Source organism: Aethalodelphis obliquidens, unplaced genomic scaffold (genome assembly GCF_003676395.1).
Source record: "Aethalodelphis obliquidens isolate GAN/ISIS:26980383/991018 unplaced genomic scaffold, ASM367639v1 scaffold110, whole genome shotgun sequence".
Lineage (NCBI taxonomy): Eukaryota > Metazoa > Chordata > Mammalia > Artiodactyla > Delphinidae > Aethalodelphis > Aethalodelphis obliquidens.
The window spans coordinates 1,993,965-2,014,923 of NW_020838054.1; the positions used below are offsets into that span (position 1 = coordinate 1,993,965).

Here is a 20,959-nt window from a genome sequence, read left to right on the forward strand (position 1 = left end):
CACAGTTTAATTTTGCTACAGATTGGTTGGCAGTTTCCCAAGAAAATATCAGTAAACTGAGGAGTCCTGAAAGTGACGTGTGAGATGTATGTGAAACAGGTAGAAAGAAACTGCTGGTGGCTTCTGCTAATCAGAATTCTTCCCAGCTCCTCCAGGCACCTGGGAAAGAAAACAAGCATAAACGGCTTCACAACCGCACAGAGTTTCGATTTAAAGACACAGTTATTGGTAGATTAAGTTCCACTCTATTATTTATTCTCTCTAGTTTCTCTACCTGAAAAGAATGCCTTCACCTTGTAAAATGACTTTTACATTAAGCCTGGAATAGCGCTTAGGCTCATTTGAGGTTTCAGAGAAGGGCGGGCGCTGGCCCCCACACACTAGCACAGTGTTTGCGACGCTCGTTACAAGTATTAGGGACCACGATGTTCAGTAACTACTTTAGCATAATTTTGTTTTACTTGTTTACTATGCACCAGCGGTACTCAATTGAGTCTTAGCATTAATACGCTCATAATATACAGTGCAGTGCGTCCATATGGCGCATTGGGTAGAAGCATATTAAACATATTACACAAACAGAGCTCAACACCTCACATATTATTGATCAACAATGCACCAATTAGACAATACAGCAGTCATGAAAATAAACACTGGCATATGTGCCCAAGGTCTACATGAAAATGAGATGGAGGGAACAAATGAGAATAGAGAAGGGGGGATAACAGAACAGGACCGCATAGGTTAGATCGTTACAACGAACCCAAAGACACAGAGTCTTCTGTTGTTTAAGGAGAGCCACAAACACAATTCTACTTAGTTTAGTTTCAATTTTCTAGTAGCCACATTTTTTAAAAAAGGGAGAAGAAACAGGTGAAATTGCTTCTCTTGACACTTGATTGAACTCAGTGTATGCCAAATACCATGCAATCTGTTAAAAATTATTAATTCTATATTTAACACTATTTTCATACCAAGTCTGAAATCTGGTGTGTATTTCATACTTATAGCACATCTCAGTTCAGACTAGCTACGTTGCCCATGCTCAGCTTGGCTAGCGGTTACCGTGTTACTGCAGTTTTCCATTTACCATTATAGTTTATCTCCTCCTCCTATGCTGTGTGCTCTTCTGGATCAGAGGGTCTTGGAAGGCTGTGAGCAGCCCAGTGACTGGCTCAAGGTCACTCAAACTTGAAGTGGCAGCATCACTCTCTGAGGTCTTTCCACTAGATGCTCTCCTCCTTCCAAAAGTCCACCTACTATGTGTCTCACCATTTCATTGTTTTTCTACAAAGACACACTTATGGATTATTAGTCCATTAATAATGATAGCCCATCAAAAGCTGTTTTCTAAAAACCTTAAAATAATGACCCTTTGCTCTACCACCTAGCAACTTTTCCCGTGTTCTGGAAGAATAGGATTAGCAAGCATTTTACAATTAGAGCACAGAGTCCTGTAGCAGGAAAAAAAAAAAACCCCAACAAACCAGACAACTGCTCCTGGTTGCAGACAGCTTGCCTTCGTATCTGTTCCTGCCCTTCATTAGCCGAGCGACGATGTGAACATTGGGCAGTTAGCCCTTCTGGGTCTCAGTGTCTTCATCTGTGAAATGGGAGGTCAGAGTGCCCGTCTGGCCTGTTTCCCAGGGTTGTTGGAAGTCTCATACCAGATCAGACTTGTGGAAGTGCTTTGGGAAGTGACAAATACCATGGAAATGTGAGAGTGTTGCTTTTCAAAAGAGAAGCAAAATTTTAAAATCCTGCTATGCACCAGATGCATGCATTTCTTTATTTTATAAGGACATTGATAATATAGGAATCCACTCACCTACAAAAAATTACACCACACTCCCGATAAGGCTAAGCCTTCCTCGGTCAGAGCCTACTCCTCCTCCCCCTAAGCGCCCGCGGCCAGTCCATCTGACGCAGGCATTTTGTCAAGGCGCGGACATTTGGATGCAGGCCCGGCACTAGATACGAGACGGGCCATCAGCACACGCGTGCTTTTGAACCGGGCTGAGCTGGTGACCTCAGGCGAGCAGAGGGCCCTCACCTCCACAGCAGGGCACATCTGTACTGATGCTGCGGCTCTGTGCTGCCGCACGGACCCTGCTTACTCTGGACGGAAGGGGGGTTTGCACATGCGCTGTGCTGAGACTCAAGAATGCATTATGCACAGGTGCGTAAAGCCCCAGGATCCACACGCGATGCCTGGGACAAACCTGCCTCTCATATTGACTCAAGCATTTTTCATAAGAGCTGGAAAAAAACGAAAAGCCAGCGCTTTCTTTCTCATATTAATTGGCAGGAATGTTGGCTGTTAAACCTACTGTGGCAGTATTTCCTGTGGAGAATTTTCTCTTTATTCAGTGAGGACAGTAGAGGGGAAGAAAAATCTGCCCCTAGCTGCTATCATGGCAGCGTAAGTGATCATAATGATGATGATGGTCAGGATGATAGAAACGGGAGCTGCTATTTGATCAACAGTAAGAAGTCGTTTTCGTTTCAGTGTGAGATATTAAAATATTAAATTGCAAGGCATTGCCCGTTTTTATTCACTGCTCTTCAGAGAGCAAATGCAAAGTGACGGAAGGATTTTAATAACAACGGCAAGCATACCTAGAATGAGCATTGTTAACCAAATTATCATCACAGATGTCATTACCATGTGTCATGTTTCAAAAGAGGAAGTATCCACAACAGGGTCTCTGAGCAGTTAAATAAAACAGAAACAGTTCATTAGAACAGAAGGCGACTCTCTGGATGCATTGGTCGCAAGTTGCTTGCAAGCATCTCCGACAGCAGCCCTCTGTTGAAGGGAGATCGCCAGTTATTATCATTTTTAATAAATAAGCCTCCTATCTTCTCCTGCCCTCCTCTCCCTCCCTCTGGCTTCTCGGTGACTGTGTTCAACAAGCATATTTTCAGTGGGACCATTGCTATTACAGAGTGATTGAGCTCTGATTTACGCATCAATTACCCACCTTCATGGAGATTTTCATGCTCCCCTAGCTGACATCAATGAAGCATAACTGCGTAAACGCTTTATTTCATACCGGTTTTGGAAAACTGAGACTGATAACTAATCATATTGAGAGACAATGTGCTCGAATACAGGAAACAATAAATGCTTCCCTTTGAAATCTCATCTATTCTTTATGAGCTCACCATTCACGTGCTTATCTCAGTCATCCATTTCTCTGTGAGGCTCTTCCTCTCACTCGGTATCACAAGTGCAGTTCGGGTTTGACCCCTGAATCCAAGTGTTTGCAAAGACCGAACTCATTTTCCAGCTTCCCCGAAGAGCAGAAAATCTCGCTGTTTTCCCACCACTGTCGTAGACCAATTTTGGCAGACATGGACAGTCCGAGGGACTGAGCTTGGCTGCATGTTTCATCCCTTGTTCACGCATCCGTGTTTGTCCCACGGGACCATCTTTAGTGCCACTTGGTTAGTGTGTATTTGAACGAGCTGACGTGCAGACTGGGAACACTTCCATTCAAGACCCAGCTGGAGCACAGCTGCCTGGTTTTGCTTCCCACCCCACGCCAACCTGAGAATGTTCCCAGGACACTGTTCCTATAGCCATAGCGGGTGTTACCCTGCAGGGTGATGATTTTAGCATGGATTTACCTCCCCTCCTGAGCTGTGAATTTCTCAAAGACTCATACTGTTTCTTATTTTTTTTCTGAGCACCAAACGTGGTCCCTTTTGTGACCTTGGCACCCAGTAAATGTTTGTTGATTAAATAGACAAACTAATTAATATCTTAATATCTTGGTCAATATTTGTCACCGAACTTGGGCAGAAAGAAAGTTTACCTGTCATTTGTTCATTCATTCGGTCAAAAAATACTTATTGAGAACGGAACACTGACGTTGGCACTTTTCCAGATAAACGGGAAGCAGAAATGCGTGATTCCTTTCTGGTGGACAGTTTCATTGAGCACCCACGGTTCTCTCAGAGCAGGAAAGGGGGAAGGAGACCAAGTAGGAAAGCCTAAAGAGTTCAGCTGGGACAGAAGCAAGGAGGGTGGATATCATGTCACTGGAGTAAAAAAGATCATTCCTAAGGTCTTGATTATCCACACTGACTGTGATGGGGCCCAACGTTTTCACCGTGAACTGACTGAGAAATGCCATCCGGGGGTGCAGGGGTCTGCCAGCGCTGCCGTAAGCAAGTCCCACACACTGGGAGGCTTAAACAACAGTTTTATTGTCTCCTGGTTCTGGAAGCTCAGAGTCTGAGATCAAGGTGTGAGCAGGCTTTGTTCCTTCTAAGGGCCGTGAGGGAGCGTGTGTTCCAGGCCTGTCTCCCAGCTTCTGGTGACTTACTGGCCATCTTGAGTGTTCCTCGGCTTGTAGAAACATCACCCCGATCTCTCTCCTCTGTCCGATCTCTGTGACGATGCAGAGAGCAGGGGCAAGCAGTGCCCAGTGGCTGTTTGCCGCGGGCCTGATCTCATGCCCCCGCTGTGTGTTCAGGCCGGAGCCCTGTGGGGTGCGTGTGCCAGGGAGGGTCAGGGGCCTGAAGAGGAAGCCGTAAGGGGGTAGAATTTGCCCGGGCAAAGTTTAGTGAGTGTATGCGCATCAAAGGGTTTGGTGAGACTTGAAAGTAGAGTCTGCTTAAGACTGTCAATTATAAGCTGCTTGTTAAGGGCATTCATTTCCTTAGTTTAAAAGTAATTAAGAATGCGATTTCTGAGAAAATATTGTTTTAAATTAAGTAGTTATTGAAACTGTCTTGCTCATAGCTAACTGAAAAGCAAACACCTTTGAAAAGTGTCATTTATGAGAAGCCAGGTTTATATTAAAACTTTGACTTGGCAAAGAATTCCTGATGTTTGGTGGGCATGGAGAGGAAATACTTCAGGTGGCTTTTTCCTAACTTGAAAAACAGAGTTGTTCTGTGTAGGTTGGCGGCAGAAGCAACAGGTATGGAGCGGGGGACGTGGCCCGTGGGATGGGGCCAGGATCCACGGGGGCTGGACCAGGCGTCATCAGGAGCAGAGGGCCAAGCCGGGCACCCTGCCTGCCGTGAGGCAGAATTCAAACCAACCACAAAGAATAATCAAAGCTGGACACCGCCTCCTCTTGCGTGGCTCCGTTTCTGATTATGAGAAGCGTCCTCGCATGTCCTTCCTGGAAGTGGCTCAAAATTTAGATCCGGCAGCTCTTTAAAACTCAGCATTAGCGTTGACTCTGATTCGTTTAAAGAGAGAATTAGAAATGAGGTCATTTCAAGTTGACCCTAAAAAGTCCATGAAGAAGCACTGGAAGAATAAACAGGAAAATAATAAAAATTGTTCCTTCTGCTTGTCAGTGGGGAACAGGGGAGATGCTGACAAGAGGGGAAGCGAGGAAGTTTTCTATCATTTCGATTTTCCAATAGTTTCACCGATGCAAACATAAACGTATAGATAAATACACTTCACTCTCTGAGTGTGTATTTCTTGGCTTGTGTTATCCATTCCAGGCCCCTACTCGTCTTCAGGAAGTGTCTTTGAAAACTTCTGAGTTATGCAATTGTTTGCAGCTCTCTCTGTGTGGCCAACATTGAATGTGAGATGCTTGTAAGACATCGGTTTGTGTTACCAGTGGGTCAGTGAGCCAGGAGTGATGGAGAAGTCTCATTTTTGATGAATGGGTCAGAACTCGAGTTATTTTTAAATGATTTTCCTAACCTAAGAAAATATTACAGAAGCAGAAAAGAAACTTCCGCGTGCTTAGATATCTGTGGCACAATGGAGTCTTCTTGTAGCGGGGAACCTGAGTATGGAGGAGGGGATGCTTGAGGGAAGATGAAAGGAGATGAAGGTGCGATCTGGGCTGCTGGGAGAGGAGGGAAGGAACACTTGCTGGGGAGACACTCATCTCTCAAGCAGACGGGGATATTGGACCACGTCTCTTAGCCAACAGTCACATTGTCCAAGGACAAAAGAATTTAATTTCACTGGAACAATTGCTTTTAAAGTACATTTTAACAGGCTTCTAGAAAGTTGAGTTGAGTACTACTGTAGGCACACCTCTGGGTTGCCAGAGTCATGGTCATTCTATAAAAGAGTGGCATTTCCATTAAAAGGGAATCCTGTAAAAAACGGAATTTTCGTGCACTCTTACAACATTGTTGCCAGTCGTTTTCCGTCTGAGTGTCTACCTGTGCGTGCTGTTTGGAGAAGAATCTATACCACGCTGCACGAGCCCCCTGTAAGCTGAGATATTCTGCTTAGATAATCTGGAGCAGAGAGTTCAGATCTTCGACGTAGCCCGTGGATCAACTGTGCTGTGCTGTCCTGTGAGCAGAGCTCAAATGTGGGGATGTGCCTCTCTGGCAGGGGCCTTCTTTCCCATCTACTAGCGTCTTCTTTCTGGCTAAAGGGTGGCCTCTGGATAGGGCAGCCTCAGCGCCTCTTCCGCTTGTTTCACTTACTCATTGTGTCATTTTTTGGGCGTGTCCACCTCTCTGGGTCTCATGCGCCTGTCACCTCATCTACAAAGTGAGGATGACGCTGCCTCATCAGAGTTTTTGCGAGGATTGAATAAGATAGTCCTCCGAAAATGGCATGGAGCAAGGAATGAACAAAGAGTGGCTGTTAGTGTTACTGTGGTTGTTGTGCATGACAGTCCGCTCCTGTAATAACTGCGCTTCACCTTGGGGCATTTCTGCCAGCGTAGACCAACAAGGCAGAGTTCTGCATCACAGAATACATCTGTTCCGCAACGGGCCCTGGCTCTTCATTTACCTCCATGGGAAGTCCATCCGATTTAGGCACGCCCAAAGGGGTTTAATAAAGAAGTTTATATGTGAAGGATCCTATCATGTGCAAAGACTAGAAGTTGTTTTATATTGGATGCCTGGGAACCCCGCCCTGCCCTGTCCCCCGCACCAGGAGATTCGCAGGCAGTTGGTCTGGCGTGTGACTCGGGCGCGGGGATCTATAAAATCTTCACTGGGTGATTCCCATGGGCAGCCGAAATTGAGAAGCAGATTATAGAAGATCGGTAATATTTAGAAATGTTTTACATTTTAAAAATTATTATTTTAAACCTCATGTCAATATTAATGTGTGTATTAATTCCATATATTGATCAATTTCCTGTCGCTATCTCAAAGATCATTTTTGAGCCTATAGAGAAAAAATTTTAAAGGCTATCTAATGAGATATACTTTGTCCTGGTCTGTTACTAGAAAGACATTAGACCTCAAAAATTAGGAAATTTTGCTCTAGTTTTTGTGGAATGAAGAGAACTCATGAAAGCTACACATAAATATCTTTGGCATATGCAGGTCTTGTATCTCAGACTTTTTTTTTTTTTTTTTGCGGTACGCGGGCCTCTCACTGTTGTGGCCTCTCCCGTTGCGGACCACAGGCTCCGGACGCGCAGGCTCAGCGGCCATGGCTCACGGGCCCAGCCGCTCTGCGGCACGTGGGATCCTCCCGGACCGGGGCACAAACCCGTGTCCCCTGCATCGGCAGGCGGACTCTCAACCACCGCGCCACCAGGGAAGCCCATCTTAGACTCTTTGAAAGAGCTCTGGGTTAGGAAATCAGGTGAGCGGTGTCCTGGATGCAGTTGTCATAGGCTGGAACAATTTTCTGAGCATCAGTTTTCCATCTTTAGATGAAATACTAATACCTGTCTTGCTAATTTATCAGGGGTGTCTGAGAAGCACACGACTTAATGCGCAGAGTAGAGCTTTGTGGGATGAAAGTAAATCCTGATCATGTTGACCCTGACATGGTGTCAACGATCTCATGTGAACAGCCCTTACCAGCTTACAGAAGCCTTCCTTGTTCACTATCACACTTAACCTTGACATCAACCACATGAAGAGGAACTCCCATTTTACACATAACAAAACTGAGGCTTAGAAATGTAAAATGAGTTATTAATGATCAAGAGACTTGTAAGTGAAAGTTATAAAGAATCTGGATACCATCATTTCTGGACACACTGAAATTCTTTAGAAATAACAGAACCTGTTTCTTTGGTTGGTGTCAGGTTCGGTTTTCACTAGGTTGTTTTTGTTTTTGTTTTTCTTTTACCATTCCTAGATATATTCAATTATCTTTGCAGCTTGAGTATTTGGTATTTCTTAGAAGTAGTGCATCATTTGGGGAATTTAGTAGGCTAGCCAAAATAGTTTTGCCCTAAGCTTCAAACACTTTTTAAAAGTGTCTTCCTGGGCTTCCCTGGTGGTGCAGTGGTTGAGAGTCCGCCTGCCGATGCAGGGGACACGGGTTTGTGCCCTGGTCCGGGAAGATCCCACATGCTGCAGAGCGGCTGGGCCCATGAGCCATGGCCGCTGAGCCTGCGCGTCCGGAGCCTGTGCTCCACAACGGGAGAGGCCACAACAGTGAGAGGCCCATGTACCGCAAAAAAAAACAAAAACAAAAACAAACAAACAACAAAAAAAGTGTCTTCCTCACAATATCTGTATTTGACATTGCTTATTTATATACAAGAAGGTTTTCTGTGATCACCTGTAGCGTGCTGTCAGTGACTTAGAAGCCATGGACCTTTCCCTTAAGGAGTAAAAAGTCTAATGGGAGACATAGAGAACCCCAGTTAAAAATCATTATCAACTCACTAGATTGAACCCCTTTAATGAGCATGGTGTAACTTAGGACCGGGAATATCCATACAGTGGAATATTATTCAGATACTAAAAAAAGGAGTGAAGTATTGATCCATGCTACAACGTGGATGAACCTTGAAAACATTTTGATACGTGAAAGAAGTCAGGCGCAAAGGACCACATATTGTATCATTTCATGTGTATGAGATATTTTCCAGGATAAGCAAATTCATTCAGAGAGAAAGTAGATTAGTGGTTGTTGCTTAGGGCTGGGCTGGAAGGGAGGATTCAGGGCAGGGGTAATTCCTAAAAGGTAAAGGGCTGCTTTGGGGGGCCATGAAAATATTCTAAAATTATATCATGGTGATAGTTGCAAAACTCTGAATATACGGAAAACCACTGACTCTATACTTGAAATGGGTGAATTGAATGGTTTGTGAATTATATCTCAATAGAGGTGTTATAATGATTTTTAAAACAGGGTGGGGAGCAGAAGAGAAGGAGAGGAGGTGAGACAAAAACAAAACAAGAGGAGTGGTTCTTGGAATGTCTGCCTGACCCCACTGGAGGATGATTTGACAAGCCTCCCAGACGAGCTGAATCTGCTTCCATTTTCAAAAGTAGAGGGAATGGGATATCCCCGAGCTGCCCTGGAGGGAAACAGGTTTAATATTCCCCTGTTGGTAATACATAGTTTTAAAAAGCACAGATTTAAGGGAACTCTCAGAATGAGCACTGACCCATTTCCCCAAGACCTAAAGAAATTGGCATGACTGGGTGGACAGCTGACAGATGTGGAAAGTAAATGTCTTGTGTGTTTTCTGTCCTTTCATTCCCATCTTGATTTTTTTTCTTTTTAATGAGAGCCGGTGTCTGTGGGGAGAGAATCCATTTGCTGAAGAGAGTGGTTGTCTGTATGAGTCCTGCTGTGGAAACAGGACTTAGAGGTTCTACTGATGTATAGAAGCTCCTTCTCAAGGCCATACTCACATCCCCAGATCCAAGGTTCTCGTGTGTCTTCCCTATGTGTGCAAAATAAGTATGGCCTGGTTTTAGCTTCTTAGAACAGTTTGGGAGTTAGCACTTTACACTGCAGTGCTCATGGATATTAGCAGATAAAATAAGGCTTTAACTTGGGGGTGATTTTGAAGGTATTGAATAGCAGAGGTTTTCTTTTTTTTAACTAACAGAAGCTATACAGACATTAGGTCAGGGTCAAATTCAAAACAGGGCTAGATATTTAAAAAAAAAAGTACCACTTGGAATTCTGGAACATGTAGTAAGTATAAATATCTACACATTTTATAGAAGGCAACACTCATTCAGGAGAACCGGAAGGAGTGAGTTATAGCTTATGTTTGTCCCTTGGGTGAATTAAATATGTATTTTTATGCTTTTACAAAGATATTAGCCAAAATAAAGGTGTTTTAGTGCCAGCTGGATTCGAAAACAAGTGAGACTGAGTTATTTACTTTCATTTACATTGTTACTACCATAAATCCTGTATTAGTTAGCAGTATTTTTAAACAAACCTGTCATTTTAAAATGTCAGTGTTTTTTTTTAATGTGTCCCCAACTAGCTTTGTACAATAACCAAATTAGGCAAGCAGTGATGATTATACTTCATGAAATATACAAACCAAATGGACTTAGACTGCTTTTTACTCTCATTTGCTCAGCTTCTTCCCGCATATGTAGTTAAGTGTTACAATCCCTTTAGGTTCTGTACATTTTGGTGTAAGGAAACTAATGGTTTTTCTATACTCGCAACCAAATGAAGTTCCTGAAGTTTTTCCCTACTGACAATGTCTAATAAAATACAATCAAGGAAAGTTGACCAACGGAGTGCAAATGAGACTAATATTTATTCTTGAGTGTGATGGAAGCATGAGAGTCAGAAGGGACAAACCATGGGATATTAGGAAGAGAACTAGTTTGGGAAGCAGAAAACCCGAGTTCCCGCCTCCTAGTTCTGCCACAAACCTGCTGCGAGGCCCATGGCCTTACTGAGCTCAATTTCCTCATCTGGAAAATGAAGGGACCAGAACTAGATGATGGCGACAGTGTCTCTTCTAAAAGACTAGCCAGCATTTATCAGCCTGGTGTCCTGCCGCTGTGAGCTAATGAAGACGGCATAATTGAGCTTCTTCAATCTCAGTGAAGCTCCATGTGTCCTGGGTTTTATCTCCCCATGAATGTACCTGTGGCTTCTAATGATGAAAATGGGAGTTGCTAGAGTCTAAGATCAAGTTTAAGGATGAGGATGGGAGAATATCTGAGAGAAGGAGAAGAGGAGAAGAAATCACTTGAACTTGAAGACGGAAGAGACACAGGTTGGCATCTTCCTTCGCCACTACCTTGATGAGGCCTTGGGATGGCTCCCTTCATTGCCGGAGGGCCGTAGATTCCTCCTGTGTTAACAGGGCAGGTTCTCTGTTATTGGAGGCCAGGGAGACCGATGGGTGGGTGAAATCAGAACTAATATAAAAGACCCATTCTAGAGGGTATCTTCTCACCATCACCGCCTCGCATTGGAGTGAGTAACAGGGTACAGTTGGCCCTTGAATAACGCGGGCTTAGGGGTGCCAGCCGTTTGTACCCACGGGTTCCTCAGTATCTGTGATTCTGCATCCGTGGATTCAACCAACCTCGGTTTCAACTACCTGTGGATTGCGTGGTACTGTACTATTTACTATAGAAAAAAATCCACGTGTAAGTGGACCCACGCACCTCAAACCAAACGTGACTCAAGGCCTTGGTGAGGTAAATGTATACTTAAATGGAATTTGTTCTTCTTTCTGTCCTTTTTCTATCAGTTAGTGGAGATGTCAGTGAAGCAGGGATTCCAAAAAGATAGGCTGAGGGACTTCCCTGGTGGTCCAGTGGGTAAGACTCTGCACTCCCAATGCAGTGGGCCTGGGTTTGGTCCCTAGTCGGGGAACTAGATTCCGCATGCATGCCGCAGTTAAGAAGCCTGCGTGCCACAACTAAGACCCGATGCGGCCAAAAATAAATAAACAAACAAATAAATAAATAAATATTTTTAAAAAAAACCCAAAAGATAGGCTGTACAGACAGAAAACAAAGGCCTTTGGTCAATGAAGAGTAAATTGAGGTGGTTTTTTTTTAGGTTGAAGGGTAAATGCATTTTTAAATTGAGATATAGTTGATTTACAATATTATATTAGTTTCAGGTGTAAAACATAGTGACTCAAGATTTTAATAGAGGGCTTCCCTGGTGGCGCAGTGGTTAAGAATCTGCCTGCCAATGCAGGGGACACGGGTTCGATCCCTGGTCCGGGAAGATCCCACATGCCGCGGAGCAGCTAAGCCCGTGAGCCACAACTACTGAAGCCCGTGTGCCTAGAGCCCGTGCTCTGTGGCAAGAGAAGCCACCGCCATGAGAAGCCCACGCACCACAGCGAAGAGCAGCCCCCACTCGCCGCAACTAGAGAAAGCCCGCGTGCAGCAACGAAGACCCAACGCAGCCAAAACAATTTTTTAATAGATTATACGCCATTTATAGTTATTATAAAATATTGGCTCTAGTCCCTGTACTGTATAATATATGCTTGCAGCTTATCTATTTTATACATAGTGGTTTGTATCTCTTAGTCCCATATCCCTGATTTGCCCCTCCCCCTGGGTTCTGAGTTTTCAGTGTCACCATATCATGCCAAATTTCCTTCTATCCTGTAGAAAACAGTTGGAAGAACATTCTCACTTGCTAAGAGTGCAGAGCCCTCGAGTTGCACTTTGGGGCTCAACTTCCTAATATGAAAGTGAGTTTTCACACTGAGAGGACTAGTGCACGCTTTCCTCATCAGCGTGAGGAAACTTGAATTGTTCAGACCAGTAATATGGTGATGAATTCCGATTTCTGGCTTGAGCATTTCCTCGTGGGCCGTGGATCCCTTTTTTTTTTGGTTGGAAAACCGGCCTGGGAGTGTAAAGGGGCAACAGATCATCAGGGGACAGACATCGGCTTTCCTGTGGCCTCTGCAGGGCTCACAGGTTCAAACACAACCTCCCTGAAACCAAAGAACTTTAATTGAGTAGGTAAAGAGGTCCTCATAATTATAAACAGCAGTAGGTATAACAAGAGGCTAAATACCTAGCTGGGGTTTTAATTAGCTGGTGCTTTAAATTAGTCATTTTGGTTTCAGTCAGAAATCAGTGACGTTCTGCACTGTGAAAACCTCATCACCCTGTAGTTTGTTCCTCATTATACTTCGCCCGGTGAAGCTTTCAGTGCAATGCCCTGCTGAGCAAAAAAGGAAAAAACGGGAGAGATTTGGTTGCATTCCAAGAGCAGTAAAACTCTATGGAGATTAAGTTCATTCTCACCAGAGATATGAGAATTAGCTGTTCTTTGTTGTATGTGTTAAAAAATGCAGCAGATAACACCCATGTGCACGCTCAATCTGCTCTTCCGATTTTTCGTCTGGAATTTGGTAGCTTAATGAACTGATGCAAAACGCAGCCAAGAGCCTTCTCACAAATCCAGCCTGGGTCGAAAACCCCAAGCGCCCTGACTGCCGGCCGCTTGAAGGTTCTCATGCATGTTGAAGCACGTTTCCTTTCTTCTCTTCCTTTCTTTCCTTTCGGGTTTTAATTATCTTGCCCTCAGAGGAAGAGGAAGGTAGTTTGCAAAGCCAAGAGACCAAAGTCCCTTGGTTCTCCTCATGGGACAATGAAATGGGATCCCCGGGACTGTCATTCTGGGCTGTCAGGTGCAAGGAGCGAACAGAGAGCTGGAAAACTGACATATGGCTCGCGTTCCTTGGAAGCGTGAGGCTTCTGCTCTCATGTGTGCACGGAGCATCATGGCTGCAGCAAACCCTCTTCCCAGGTCCCACCCCCACTGAATATTGCTTTAACTTGTCCCCTCATCCCACCCCTGACACCCCATCGTTCTTACATTTCGGCAAACTGACGATGGGCTCAGGTTACACAGGGCCAGTGTATGATGCTGAGAGTGAGTCTTGTGCTCCACGCTTCATGGACCCCAGATGTTACCGTTGACTCCACATCAGCCTCCAACACAGAGACATTGTGTCACGTGGCGGCCGTTTGGGGTTCTGATCTCAGCTCGTGAATGGGAATGACAGATGATGCCAACAAACGTACTACCTGTGGATGGCATCTGGGACTGTGAATGATGGGCTGGCTTTCAGTAGTACCTGGACTCGGCGTCTTTGTTGACCAGGCAGGGCCCAGATGTGAGGCCTGGGCTTTGGGTGGAGCTCTGGGGTGTCTTTGATGTTCCCAGACGGTGCTGACATTTGCTGGGCATACCTATGAGTGATCCGGTGAGCTCCTCTGTATCTGGCATGGTTTGCATTATGAAAGGATAATGTCCATGTAAACATCCTATAAATGTTGCCACGATTTTTAGATGGGGAAATGAAGTGCTGGTTATCCAGGAGATAAGGCTATCAGGGTCACTTAGAATTTGTCAGTTCACGTATTCCTGTGGAGAAAGGCGGGTGGTTAGGTGTATTGACCTGTTACACTCCATCTATATCAATATCTAGTTACGCTACCATGGATATTGCATGCTCTGGGATCTTAATTTGTAAATTAACATTATGATACTCACGAGCAAACTAGGCTACCAATGATAGGTATTAAGGTTTGGAATGTATTCAAAACCTGTCGACTGTACTTATATATTATATCAGTATATCTCTTATAGATCCTTTAGCTATTATGTTCTTTTGCATGTCAATTACCTAATTAAGTCTTCACATGACATTACAGGTTTCGTCTGCTAGCCGAAAGTAGAGCGTTCCTGTGAAAACTTTCAGAAGCAAAATGGTGTAAAAGTGAAGAGTATCCCCCCAATTTCTGCAAGTTCTCATTATGCCACTTGGCTTTTAAGAAAGACCTATGTTAGTAAGGGAATGACGTTTTTTGTAAAAGAGAAAATCCTCTTCGGATTTTTTTTTCCGTTAGCGAACAAAGGTACTAACGCAGGTCTCTCGTAAAAGGGGCTTAGTGAAAACGTTTGGAAAGCAGGGGATACCTGTATTAACATGGGGAAGGAAAGCAACATTTATACAGCACCCGCTAGGCATCTTATGTACATATATAATTGAAATTTTCCCAGCGTATATGTACTCACTTGGAGTGGAATTACAATCAAAAGCGGGGGGGGGGGGGGGAACCCAATGAACAAAATAAAATCCACTACAGTGAGACTTATAGATGATGGTTTAGTATGCATAGTCTTGCATGATGAAGAAAATAATTGTTTTCTTAATAAGGAAGCATTCCATTCTATAAAATCCAAGGATCCAGAATGTATCTTAGATATAGCCTGGAAGCTTTTGTACTGATCCTCCAATGGGAAAGCCTGAAATGTCATGAGAGTCAGGGTTACACAGTGTTTATAAAACATTTGTGCCCTAAGGTCATTCAAAGGTTTTTACACCTCTTTTCATTGTTAGTAGTTTGTTGGTCAAGCCAGACCCCTTTCTTTGTGAACAGTTTCCCACAAAACAAAAAGGAGTGTGACTGATTGGGTGACTTGGATTTTTGTAGACTTCTGAAGATGTTCTTAAACTCTCCTTTGATTTTTCTTTTCTTTTTTCTTTTTTTTGGCCGCCCCACGTGGCATGCGGGATTCTTAGTTCCCAGACCAGGGATCAAACCCAGGCCCCCTGCAGTGAAAGCTCGGAGTCCTAACCACTGGACCGCCAGGGAATTCCCTCTCCTTTGATTTCATTACCACAGGCTAACACTGGCCGTGGGCCCAGGACAGAATTCCAGTTTATCCACAATAACATATTTGATAACTCCTTTCCCTTAGGACTTCGTGACATCTGTGAATTCTGAGCCCTAGGCAGTTGGCCACACAACGCAACCCGAATTCAGTACTTTTTTGCGCAGTGGACTGACTTTGGGGGACTCTGCTGTAATTGCCTGTAGTGATCAAGTAAGGACAAGGGAAGAGGATTATGCCTTACTTAAGTGGTCACGAGTACAGCTTCTAATAAGCAAGTTTCTGTTTTCTTCTGTATTCGGAAGAACTGGTCAGGGTCTTAAACCCATTGAGAATAAAGAAGAGGAGGCCTGCTCTCTATGCAGTATCAGTTCGGGTAGCCTCGGCTTGTTGTTTTGTTTTTTCTCCTTATTGATAACAAGGGAGATCTAAATAACTTACATGACTAATTCATCTTTGTCTCCTTTTGTCTTTTTTCTTTGCATGTCAGTCACTATGAACAAGACCGTAGTGCACTTAAGAAAAGGGAATGGGAGCGGAGAAACCAAGAAGTCCAGCAAGAAGACGATCTCTTTTCTTCAGGCTTTGATCTTTTTGGGGAGCCCTACAAGGTAGCTGAATATGTATGTCATTTATCTTTCTGGAAAACGGTTGCCTGTTATATTGTTGAATGCACTAATCAACACTTAATCTATTTGCAAAACACCCAAATCACCTCCAGGAGAATATGTTTTACCAATGAAATATATACATACGCTGTATTGGGGGCAATGGCAAGTTTCTGAGGAAGTCTTCAGAGACAAATTCCATCTTCTTGGGGGAACACAGTAGGATTTGCAAGGGACTTATGAGACTTCCTGTCTCCAAAGAATTCTTTCCTGCCCAACACTACCTACAGCAAGGAGTGCCCCCTGACGCTTTGTCTCACTTTGATTATCAGCGTGGCAGCCCCTGAAGACTTCATCAGAATGTCCATGGATATGTCGGTTTCTCCTCCCAATCAGTGCCATCCATGGCAAGGCCGCTGCTTTCTGTTTCCATTTTAGGTTGTTAGCAGCTGTTCAGTGGTTCGAGTACTCTTTGAAAATCACTGTTCTAGGAGAAAGGGCAAAGCCAATCATTTTTTTCCCGGTGATTAATAATCATGGGTTAGGAGACTGCCTCAACCAGAAGAGCTAGTGTAGCTAGGTTGACTTTCTAGTGGTATTCTGGCTAGTGTGTAGCTCCAATGATGATCACACTTCTATGTCTACAAGTATTGATTTCACAGTGACTGCCTCTGAACGTTCTATTTGGGGTGGGGTTGGGAGAAGAATCTTGGTGAATTGCTGGCAGCTGGTTGGTTTTTATTGACATTTACTAGCAGGGTAATTTTCTGTAATGAAACACAAATGATCTAAGAGGTAAAACAACAATAGAGGAAATGTTCACGAGTTGTGATTTTAGAAGACCACCATTTAGGAGACAGTGACTGGGGTAGACAGTAAGCTGTCTGGACTGGTGACCAGTGAGACCAGAGTCCCGGTGCCTTGTTGAGACTGAGCTAGCAGCTCTTGATCGAGACACTCAGGTGCCTTCCAAATTTGGTAAGTCTGACAAAGAGACTATTAGTTTTCAATTTGTCAATAATAGTATAATCCTTAATAATCCATTTTTCCTATCTCAATTGATTTAATTTCTATACTGCCTTTGAATGTGCGCATGTAGAGATATGGTTAGCTTGACAAGGATTTATTGAAGGCCCACTGTGTGCCAGCCACGTCTTAGACTAGTGTCCAAAGGGAAATAAGACGTAGACCCTGCCTTCAAGGAATTCCTTGTCCAGTGGCAGAGATCATCACGAATGAGTGAGGGCATGACCGCATGGTAACTGCTGAAGAGGTAGGCAGGGGAAAGATGCCCGAAGCCTTCTTACCTCGTACCAAGGAGTTTGGACATGAGTCTGTACGCGAAGAGAAGTCATCGCAAGTTTTAAAGTTAGGACGTGGCTGGGACAGACGAAGAATTGTAAAGATGATGTTGGAAGTGTGGAGAGTGGTGGGTTGGAGGGAAGGGAAACTAGAGGCAGATAAAGAAGCTATTGTCGTTGGCTGAGGGGGGTTCATGGCAGGCTGGATTTAGAGTAGAGCCAGGAAGTTGAAGTGATAGGGCAGGTGTCTGCCTGGAGGTGGGGAGTGTGCGATAGGAATGAACGATTCCGATCTTTTAGATTTGAGAGGAGGCTGGTGTTATTAACAGGTTGTTCAGGAGGACAACAAGGTTGGTGCTTGTAGAGAAAAGGTAATTAATTCTGCTTTGAGCGTGATGGGTTTAAGATGCCAGTGGATGTCAAGGGAGAGATATCCAGTAAGCTTGGGGTGCATGGATCTGGAGCTAATGAGAGTGGTCAGGAGAGAGAGTTAGGTGTTACTACGTAGGTGGCAGTGGAAGCTGTGAGAATGGGTATTATCACTAAGCCAGATGGCCGGGTAAGGAGAACAAGGAGAGAATCTTGAGGAGCAGTAACATTTAAGGGGTGAAAGGGAGAGTCGTTTTCTTTGGTGATGGTGGTAGTCATGGTGGGTTGGGGAGTAAATGGGAAAAGGTGAAATAAAGAAAGAGAGGCAGTGAATGTAGACTTGATCTTGCAGAGAGTCTTTGTATGGAGGGGGGAAGAAAGGAAGATGCGTAGAACGAAAGGGGAACAATTATTTGGTAGGAAGCTTTTTTTAAGGGGAGAGAAACGTGAACATGTTTAGAGATTGACGGGAAGGAACCAATGTCAGTGGAGAAGGCGAGGGTGAAGACACAGGAGAGAGAGGTGATGATGAGCAGAGCAAGGTCCCAGAGGAGATGAGAAAATACAAAACTGAGAACGTGTGAAGAGTGATGAGCCTTGGGGAGAAAGGTGGGAACGGAATGTTAGGATGAGGAAGAAGCAGGAGAGTGGAAGGAAGATTGGGGACACGATAAGAAGCTGTGGCCTCCATATTTTCTAGAAAGTGGAAGAGAGGTCAAAGGATGATAGATGCCTCATCCCTTCTTGAGAAAGAGGAATGACCAGATGAGTTTTACCTCTTATCTTCGGAGGGGTTAGAAAAATGAGCTTTACTCAAAGGGCTCGTTCTGAAAATTCAATATCTACTCCATGCTTAACACTATTATGAGGTGTAGAACCCTTGGCTTATTTCCCCCTTTATAATTTTAAGTCTTGTTGAATTAATGGTCTTGTACCTTTAAGGTAAGTGCCCTTTCTCCTTAACAAGCCTGTAATATAGATGCGTATCTATTTTTAGATGTAAGTAGTGTCGTTTTGAGTAGGCAGTTAAAGAACCTGTTATCAATATTGTCATTTTCAAAAGTCATCTGTCTTGATACGACAAGAGTACATCAGGTCTGTGTGTGGTTAGTAGCCTGGTGCCTTTATGCTACTTGATGGGGAAGAGGCTTTGCTTTGGAGTCGAGACTATGAAGGAAAGGAATAATGCTAACAGTTGATGACCTGGTAATTCTCTTTCTTTCACTGCCGCTTTGATGACTGACTGCCATCTTGTGCTGTGTACATGTTCAGGGTTTCCCGGGAGATCACTGGGCAGTATGCTTCTCCTTTCCCCCATATCACGATACTAGAACAGATGTACACCTCTAAAAGCTCCCTAGACCTGGACTGGTGTGGACACCCTTGGCGTATCTGGACATGCCAGTGGCAATGGGAGTTCTAGAGCTGGCCTGTGGTCCACCGGTAGAAATGAGGACATTCCTACCACAACTTTTCCTGAGGCTTGTGGTAGGAAGGCCTACCAAATTAGAAATCAAAATTCCTGGTGGTTGATCAGGACTTTAAAGAAACTTCTTGCCACTCTAAATCCTAAAACAAGGTCCGATCGCCTCTCCGATGGCTTTGGTAGTTCATAAGCTAGCCAATGAGCATCAGTCCCTAGGACCCACTGCCCTTTCTTGGCAGAGAGAAGAAATGGTGACCTCTCATGGTCCTGGCTGATTTCTTTCCCTTTTTGGCTTCATCTCTACCACTCCCAGAATGGAAAGAATGTTGACCACCCCTAGATTGGGGTGCTGGTGGGTAACATCCCTTGGTGGCTGAAATCTGAGTTTGTGCTGTGCTGCTGAAAAGGATGTGTTCAAAAGTGCTTGAAAAATGTGAAGCCGTTTGGCGTGTCTAGCTTAGCATGGAAAGATGGGGAGGGAAGAGGAACTGGCATGTACCAAGCGCCTCCTGTGTGCCAGGAACCGTGCTAGAGCTCTCTTCACGTGCTTGCCTAGCCCTTACAGCATATGGGTACGCATTTTCCCCGTGTTTCCCATGAGGAATTTGAGGTGAGCTTCTCTGCAGCCTCGTATCCGCATAAGTGTGATTCCATATCTGTAACAGGAAGCTGTTTATCCTTGACAAGAAGTCAGAAGACCCGATAAGCTTACCTCCTGTGTGACTTTGGGGAAGAAACTTTATTTCTCTGACCTAGAGTTTCCTTTGCTCTGAAGTGAATACTAGTAGCTGATAGAAAAAATAACTGATGATAACGACAACAAGTGACATTTTACAGCTCTTCACAGCTCAACGAGGATGAGGAAACCGAGGCGCAGAGACATTAAGTTGCTTATCCAAGGTCATTTGGGTCAGGGCAGGTAGAAGCCAGAGTAGACCAGAACAGCTGTGCTGACTCACACGGTGATTGTGAGGGTCAAGTCAAACAATCCGCGGAAACCTTGCTTTGAAATCCATAGTGTGCCATACAAGTTCAAGGTATTAGCATTATTATAATTAGAGAAAGAAATAGCAACTTACAGCTTAGAGAGATTAACTGCAAAAATATTAGAATTTTAAAAAAAGGAATTACTAAATCACATATATTAGCCACAATGAAATAAAAGAAAAAAATGAACCTCAAAACTGAAATTATTTTGCTATTTCAGTTTTGAGGTTCATTTTTTACAGCAGTCTCCTAGCACAGTGGTCTTGCAATGCAATTATATTACTGATTTGTAGATAACATTAGAAGCAAACTGAGGCAGCTCTGCATTTGCCGAAGTAATAAGAGGCAAAAAGCTTAAATGAAGGAGTGCTGTTAGTCACGAGCCACAAACCAGACATGTAATTTATGCCTGAAAATACTTGGAAAATGCATTTCCTTGATGATGGAGAAATTGTGATTACTTAGAAAATAATGGCTGTGGAGGTTACCTTTAAGGAATCAACCAATTATCAAGAACGGGAAGTAAAGAATTGGCCAAATTGAAAGAAGCCTATAATTGATTGAAATGGCTAAATTTCCATTTTTGCCATGTTTACAATGTGCAACCAGGACGGCTAAGAACCCCCTGCTCCTTAAAAAGGTTCTTAAGACTCGGGGAGGATGAAGAAGACGATTAGTGTGAACCAGAAGTTGCTATGTGTATAATGAGCGTCCATCATGTAGGTGGACATAAATGTATTTCAGGCCCCGTTGGGTTTTCTAGCCAGTGGATCTTATATCGACATCTTGAGAAATTTAAAAACTGGTTGACAGTTACCCACCTCCAGTGTTGGGAAGGCAGAGGGTTGACTCTGACGACCTGGTCCGTATTGTTAATTTTTTTTTTTTTTTTTTTTTTGCGGTACGCGGGCCTCTCACTGTCGTGGCCTCTCCCGTTGCGGAGCACAGGCTCCAGACGCGC

The 20,959-nt window shown here is 44.0% G+C and overlaps 1 protein-coding gene across 1 annotated transcript in view; it reads left to right on the forward strand.

Annotated features, from left to right (window-relative positions):
• AFF2 (ALF transcription elongation factor 2) overlaps positions 1 to 20,959 on the forward strand; it is a 487,389-nt gene that overhangs the window by 140,581 nt on the left and 325,849 nt on the right. Inside the window, 1 exon segment of the mRNA XM_027096865.1 lies at positions 15,798 to 15,930. Within this exon segment, the coding sequence (XP_026952666.1) occupies positions 15,798 to 15,930 (133 nt within the window).